The sequence below is a fragment of the Bison bison genome, unplaced genomic scaffold (assembly GCF_000754665.1).
Source record: "Bison bison bison isolate TAMUID 2011002044 unplaced genomic scaffold, Bison_UMD1.0 scf7180017847294, whole genome shotgun sequence".
Lineage (NCBI taxonomy): Eukaryota > Metazoa > Chordata > Mammalia > Artiodactyla > Bovidae > Bison > Bison bison.
Genome location: NW_011477867.1, coordinates 15,425 through 23,291, shown reverse-complemented (window position 1 = coordinate 23,291; position 7,867 = coordinate 15,425). Strand labels below are relative to the sequence as shown.

General features: G+C 43.1%; 1 protein-coding gene across 4 annotated transcripts in view; it reads right to left on the bottom strand.

The window, feature by feature from the left end:
• Positions 1 to 439: 439 nt before the first annotated feature.
• CEACAM1 (carcinoembryonic antigen-related cell adhesion molecule 1 (biliary glycoprotein)) overlaps positions 440 to 7,867 on the bottom strand; it is a 17,904-nt gene continuing 10,476 nt past the window's right edge. The window contains exons 4-7 of one of the 4 annotated variants that reach the window (XM_010842547.1): positions 3,772 to 3,901; positions 3,004 to 3,056; positions 2,306 to 2,337; positions 440 to 1,209 (exon numbers count right to left, since the gene is read on the bottom strand). In XM_010842547.1, the coding sequence (XP_010840849.1) occupies positions 1,087 to 1,209; positions 2,306 to 2,337; positions 3,004 to 3,056; positions 3,772 to 3,901 (338 nt within the window). In that variant the 3' untranslated portion in view covers positions 440 to 1,086. The remainder of the gene's footprint in view (positions 1,210 to 2,305; positions 2,338 to 3,003; positions 3,057 to 3,771; positions 3,902 to 7,867) is intronic. The other 3 variants (XM_010842555.1, XM_010842563.1, XM_010842573.1) reach the window with 3 other exon arrangements.

Sequence of the window (7,867 nt, the reverse complement as noted above, 5' to 3'; positions counted from 1 at the left end):
ACGAAAGGCTTGGGGAGCTCATGGCCAGAGGGACATGAGGGGCTTTGGTAGGTTCTTCCCCCTAAAGTGGTCAGATTGGCTTATGCAGAAAATTAAACATAATTTTCTTTCACATAAACAAGCAGTTACAAAAATTAAAATGGCAGAATGTCTCAGAAGGAAGGGAAAAAACAACCAATACCCCCAAATTGTACATTCTTTGACCATTATTTAAATAATCTCTGCAGGGTAATTTTCTGAGTCCTTTCCCCAATCCCAGCAGATTGTATCTGGTAAGAGCTGACTGCCCCATAAACCGATGACCCCTCAATCTCTGGGCATTGCCTTGAATAAAGCCCATAGCATTATTAAAACAGTATGTGCTTTTTTTTTTTTTGCAGTTTCCATCAAGATACACTTATGAACACTGAGAAGTTGTTTTCTAGTTACTTCTAGTGGGTTCTCTGAAGGCATGCTTTCAAAGGTTTAGATGGTATTCTAGCTAAGTAGTAAGTTGCTTAGTCCCTGATCCTGCAGGTAGACAACCCTGAAAGTGGACAAAGGTGTAGAACTTCCCAGCTCAGAGCTGGTCATGTATGTGTCTTCCTGTGAATGGTGGGTTCACACTGGGCTTGAGAGTGCAGAAGCTCTTCCTTTTCCTTCTCCTTGCTCTTCTTTTCTGGCACAGGCATTTCAGTGGATAAGACATAATTCTCCAGGTTATGGCAAATTCAAGTTAGACTCCAGTAGGACAGGACTGAGGTGGGAAGGAATGAACGTGTTCTGAATACACAAATTTACAACTGGTCTAGGTCAGCAAATGGGGAGGGGCAGAGGTTCTGGCAACTTTCTCCCAAGGTCCGCTTTGCTAGATTTCAATGACCAAGGAGTTTTGGTTTCCTACAGACCTCCTCATGGATGTGCCTTTTCAGCTGCTGACACTGAAGGAAGGGGCTGTGACCAGGCAGCCTGGAGGAGCCTCATTAAGGGTCGAAGGGGCCGGGGGAAGACTCTCTTCTCATTTTCCCTGAGGGCAGAGGGATCTCCTGGCGATGGGGATGACAAGCTTGAAGTAAGTCAACAGTGCAACAAGCAGGACAGGCTCCTTTACTGTTTTTTCACTTCTGAATAAATGGTTTCTGTATGTGTTGGAGATGGGGAGGCTGAAGTTGCTTTATTTTTTAATTCTTGGGCATTGAAGTTCAGGGAGGAATATTCAACTTCATCAACCTGAAAGGCATGAGCAGTAGTCAGTTAAATCAGCATCCATCATAGGCCAGACCTTCACCTTGTCCAGGGTGACTCAGCAGCCCATGCTCTTACCACTTTGAAACTTTTAGCTTCAGAAAAGGGCTTTTATTACCTATTTTCTCTGCTTAGTAACATCCTATTGAATAATCATTAGAACATTATGATTATGGAATTCTACAATGGAATATGATGGCATCGCAATAAGAATAAATAGACAATAAAGGCACACAACCATATGAATGAATCTTGCAAAACAATTTTGAATGAAAGAAGCCAGACCCATGTACACAGTGTGTTTTTCATAATCAGGTAAAAGTAATCTAATGCCTTGGAAGTGAAGATAGTCCTTACTCTTCGGAGGGAAGTAACTGGAGCGTTGTGTGTGTGTGTGTGTGTGTGTGTGTTGAGGGGGGTTGATTTTTAAAAAATGTTTACACAGTTTTACATAGTTTACATACTGTTTACATAGATATGAACAACTTGTGGAAACTTACTGTTAAAATTATTAAGTTGGTCAAGAAGCTCATTCAGGTTTTTCCACAAGATCTCACGAAAAAACTCGAACAAACTTTGGTCAACCTAATACTTATGATTGAAGCATTTTTCAGTTTATATGTATATTCTGTTGAAGATTAAGATGAGAAAAATTCAGTAAAAGTATTAGAAGGTAAAGGAATCAAGACCTCAGGTCTCTAAGATTGGAAATGATCATTTGTCAGTAAGAGCAGAGTCAGACTGGAGGCAGAAGAGGGAGAATGATCTAGTGCCTTTCTTGCTCTGGCCACTGTGCTGAGTGCTTTACCTTTGTTATGTCATTTAATTCCTTGACCTCCTCTGTGAAGTAGGCAGCACACCCATTTTACAGAGGACTCAGCTGACGCTCTACGAGGTTGAGTCCATGGTCCCAGCCGGGATGGAGTCCAGTGAGGTGGACTCGTGGGAGTAATGCTTCTTTGTTGCTGCAGTGAGGAACTTTGACCCAAACTTGATTTCACATTTGTGTCTACGAGACTAACCCATTCTACTCAGAGATATTTCCATGAGAAAAGGAGCCAGTGAAACTGGCTGTGCTTACCTTTCCAGGTGAACTGTCAGAGTGACCTTGACCTGGGGAAATGAAGGAGAGTCATCAACCCATGAAAATGCAGAGTTGCCTTATGGCCTCAGAACAGGCTGTTCCTAAGCTGATGTGACTTCTAGTGAAGGAGGTGGCAGGTGGTGGGCGGGTTGGGGGCCCATGGTTAAGACTTAAGGATTTCGCCCTCAGTCTGTGGTCCAGACCCCAGTGCATTAGACTGAGGTGGTGGTGGGGCAGGGTGGGGGTGTTGAGGGGAGGCCTCAGTGCACTTCTGAAGATTTCTGCCAGTTCACAAGGCCTGAGTTTTGCCCAGGTGTGTCTCACAGGTGTGTGTCTCGGCAGCAGGCTCCAGAGGCAGGAGGGGCTGAAGCCCACAGCACCCAGAGCAGCAGAGACAGGGAAAGTCTCACCATAGGAGATGCCCGCATCCATAATAGAGGCAGGAGGGGGAAGGAGGCAGGATGAGGAAAGGGCTCCTGGAAGCTCGGCCATCTCACGGCTGCCTGGCTTCTGTGGCCTCAGAGGGGCCATGTCTCCAGGGACTCTTACATGACTAGGAAGGGTGTGAGGACCTGTGCCAGACTGAGGGTGGGGACTGAGATCACCTCTCATATTTCAGAAGGTAGGGATTCCCTGGTCGGTCAGGGCACGTGGTAGAACAAACCAGCTCTCACTGAGTGAGTGGCTCTACTTACTGTGGTTGTGATCTGAGGATTTGTGCTCTGTGAGATCGCGCTGGTCACTTGCCCTAAATAAATATCAGACACAGTGACTACTATTCCCAGGCACAGGATCTTTGCTCCTTGAATTAGGAAGCGCAACGTCGGCATGATTCCCTGGGGCTCCTCCATGTTCATTTTTACCTTGGTTGGTCCTCTTTCCTCCTAGGACCTCCGTCTTCAACCTACCCATTGCCCCTTCTCATGTTTACTCCTCTCTGGTTTACTGGCTCTTCAGAACATTTACAGCCATTCATCTCAACTGCTTCTATTTCTACCCAGACATCTTTTCCCTTTTGTAGGTAGATGCTGGTTATTTCTCACTTTATTTATTGCCCAGGAGGCCTTGGGTTGTTCCTGCTTTTCTTAGGTTCTCTTCCAGTCCTATCCCTCCCTCCTCCTGCTCTTGTGGTCGACAGAGCACAGGACTCCCTTCCTCCTGCTCCTCCTTTCATGTCCTCATTAGTTTTCCTTCTTGGACCTTGGTTTCCCTGCCTGGGACAGAGGAACACAATTGGCTCTGCCCCCTCTAAACCAGATGGAGGTGGAAATAGCCATGTCCAAGAGAGAGGGGGGTACAGGAAACATGAAGACCAGGGAAGAGGAGACCCATAAGAATCAGTGCCGAGAAGCAGGAAGACTGAGAAGCAGACCTAGGCCAGAGACAGAGACGAAGTCTCCTTCCCTCTCCCAAGCAGGGCAGTCAGCCTCAGAGAAAGTGGAACAAGAGGAAAGGCGGCATACCCTCTAGTACTTATGACGTACACAAAATACACCAGGGCTCCTATCAGAGCCACCCCAGCCATGGCTCCAATCACGATACCGACAATGGCACCAGCTGAGAGGTCAGAGGAGCTTTCTGGTGTCAATTTATCTGTTGTGGAAAGAAAAGAGAAGAATGAACAAATGAAGGCGACATTATTTTACAGTGGGAGAGGCTCTGGGAAATAACTCAATATGAAATAGTCTCTACTTGTTCCTTCAAGGTATAAACTTTCTGTGGTAGGTTGCTGTGAGGTGACTAACTGACTATATCCTTGTGATTTTTTTTCCTCTCTGATTGTATTTCTAGGTTAGTGACCACATTCCTCAATTCCAACCTGGCTTTTCTGCACTCATATTTTTGTAGTCTTTGGAAATGTGAGAAGGACTGATGATGGTTATTTTTGTATGTTATAACTTCCCATCTTTTCATGGTTACATCTTTATCTGGGTACCAGGTATGGCTGCCATGAATATGCACCTGTTAGGTGTCTTATGAAAGTGTTAGTTCCTCAGTCATGTCTGACTCATTGTGACCCCATGTAGCCTGCCAGGCTCCTCTGTCCACGGGATTTCCCAGGCAAGAATACTGGAGTGGGTTGCCATTTCTTTCTCCTGGGGATCTTCCCGACCTGGGGATCTTCCTGACCCAGGGATTGAACCCAGGTCTCCTACATTGCAGGCAGATACTTTACCATCTGAGCCATAGGAGGTGTCTTATGGTGGGGACTTAACTGATGGAAGGCCCTCTGAATTCACTACCCCTTTGCACAGAGACCATCCTTCACACAGGTTTCCAGCAGGAATATGAACTCAATCCCAATTCTGTGAGAAATAAATTTTTTGTGTGATGGATGACTTATAATTCAAGGGCTCCTTGCCAGCTTTGCAGATATTCTCTTAGAACTGCACTGCAGCCTGAAACTTCCTCCTTCCTAAGGATCACGTGCATCCTGGTCTGAGGACCCTCCCAGGCTCCTCCACTCCTGCCTCACTTTCCTTCACAGGCATTTGCCGCAATGAATGTTTTAGATGTCTAATCCTATCTTGGCTGCATCTCACGGAATGAAAACTATCATACTAGACATGAAACCTTGTACTCAGCCGCCCTGTTTCCTCTCTTCCATATTTAGTAAGTAACATGTTCCTGTGGATCTTTATGCTTTCCTTCCCCAAATATATAACACCTTTTGTCTCTTTCTTCTTTTTTACTTCAGTGGTCCTCACTGTTCAACTCAAGACTGAAAATTAATGCTAATGTTAGCTATTGTTATGATGTATATACTCTGTACCAGGCTCTGTGCTATATATTTCCCAAATATCTCATTTCATATAATAACCCTGTCAGATAGACATTATTTCCATTTTATAGATGGAAAATCTGAGATTTACAATGGTGGAAAACCTAAAGCCATATGGCTAATGAGATGTGGATCTAAAGTCAAGTAGTCTTAGAAAGACCTGACTTTATATAGCCTAATGAAGTCGAGAAGATCCCCTGGAGAAGGAAATGGCAACCCACTCCAGTATTCTTGCCTGGGAAATCCCAGGGACAGTGGAGCCTGGCGAGCTATAGTCCATGGGGCCTCAAAGAGTTGGACAGGACTTAGTAACTAAACAGCAGCAACAACAATGATAATAGTAATAATTATAGCAGCTAAAGTTTTTGGAAAATTTTCCCTGTGTGGGTATTTTGCTAAGGGTTTAGTTGAATATTACATTAAATCTGTGGAAAAATGCCATAAAGAAGGTTCTTTTATTGCAGTTCTCACTTGAGGAATCTGAGGCTCAGAGAAGTTAAGAATCTTGTGCAAGAATTTATAATTGTAAATGCTTATATTAAAAAAAGATCTCAAATCAACAACCTAAATTTACAACTTAAGGGACAAGAAAAAAAGCTAAACCCAAAGCTAGCAGAAGGAAGGAAATAATTATAATTAGAATGGAGATAAATAAATTAGAGGATGGAGAAACAGTAGATAGAATCAGTAAAACCAGTATTTTGTTCTTCAAAAAGATTAACAAAATTGACAAATCTTTAACTAGATTGACTAAGAAAAAAAGAGAAGATTCAAATTTTTAAAATCAGAAATGAATGTGGAATCATTACTACTAATTCTACAAAAATAATATAAAGTATAAGAGTACTAGGAATAATCCTATGCCAACACATTGGATAACTTCTGTGAAATGAACAAATTCCTGGAAACATGAGAGCTACCAAGATGTAATCATAAAGAAATAGAATATATGACTAGACATATAAAGTAAGGAGGTTAAATAAATAAAATCATTTGACAAAAAACTAACCTTTTATGATACAACACTCAAAACTGGGAAAAAAAGGAAACCAACTCAACGTAACAAAGGCCATATATAAAAACCCCACAGCTAACATCATCCTAAATGGTGAAAGAGTGAAAATTTATTTTCTGAGATCAGGAGCATGACAACAATGCCTGCTTTTTCCAATTCTATTCAAAATAGTATTGGACATACTAGCCAGAGCAATTAGGCAAGAAAAAGAACTAAAAGACATCCAAATTGCAAAAGAAGAATAAAATTATTTCTGTTTGGCGATGACATGACCTTATATGTAGAAAATGATAAAGATTTCCCAGAAAACTGTTAGAACTAATAAACAAATTCATCCAAGTTGAAGGATACTAAATTAACATGTAAAGATCAGTTGCTTTTACATACAATAGAATATTCAAAAACTCCAGGAGTTGGTGATGGACAGGGAGGCCTGGCGTGCTGTGATTCATGGGGTCGCAAAGAGTCGGACACGACTGAGCGACTGATCTGATCTGATCACTCATAAATGGAATCTAATTGTAAAAAGTGATACAAATGAACTAATTTACAAAACTCAAACAGACTCAACATATTTAGAAGACAAACTTATAGTTACCAAAGGGGAAATGTGTGTGTGTGGGAATAAATGAGGAGCATGGGGTTAACATATAGATACTGCTGCTGCTACTGCTAAGTTGCTTCAGTCGTGTCCGACTCTGTGCGACCCCATAGATGGCAGCCCACCAGGCTCCCCCGTCCCTGGTATTCTCCAGGCAAGAACACTATACATACTACTATATATAAAATAGATAACCAACAAGGACCTACTCTATAGCATGGGGAGCTCTACTCAATATTCTGTAATAATCTATATGGCTAAAGAGTCTGAAAAAGAATGTATATATGTATATGTAAAACTGAATCACTTTATTATACACCTGAAACTGACACGGCATTGTAAAATATACTCCAATAAATTAAAAAAAAACAAAAACAGACAAATGGCCAATAAGCACATGAAAAGATGCTCAACACCGACTCTTTGCGACCCCATAGACTGTAGCCTACCAGGATCCTCTGTCCATGGGATTCTCCAGGCAAGAATACTGGAGTGGGTTGCCATTTCCTTCTCCAGGGGATCTTCCCGACCCAGGGATTGAAATCGGGTCTCCCGCATTGCAGGTAGACGCTTTACCCTGTGAACCACCAGGGAAGCCCCACCAGTAATTCAGTTCAGTTCAGTTCAGTCGCTCAGTCGTGTCCGACTTTTTGCGACCCCATGAATCCCAGCACGCCAGGCCTCCCTGTCCATCACCAACTCCCGGAGTTCACCCACTCACATCCATCAAGTCAGTGATGCCATCCAGCCATCTCATCCTCTGTCATCCCCTTCTCCTCCTGCCCCCAATCCCTCCCAGCATCAGAGTCTTTTCCAATGAGTCAGCTCTTCCCATGGGGTGGCCAAAGTACTGGAGTTTCAGCTTTAGCATCATTCCTTCCAAAGAAATCCCAGGGCTGATCTCCTTCAGAATGGACTGGTGGAATCTCCTTGCAGTCCAAGGGACTCTCAAGAGTCTTCTCCAACACCACAGTTCAAAAGCATCAATTCTTCGGCGCTCAGCCTTCTTCACAGTCCAACTCTCACATCCATACATGACCACAGGAAAAACCATAGCCTTGACTAGACGAACCTTTGTTGGCAAGGTAATGTCTCTGCTTTTGAATATGTTATCTAGGTTGGTCATAACTTTCCTTCCAAGGAGTAAGTGTCTTTTAATTT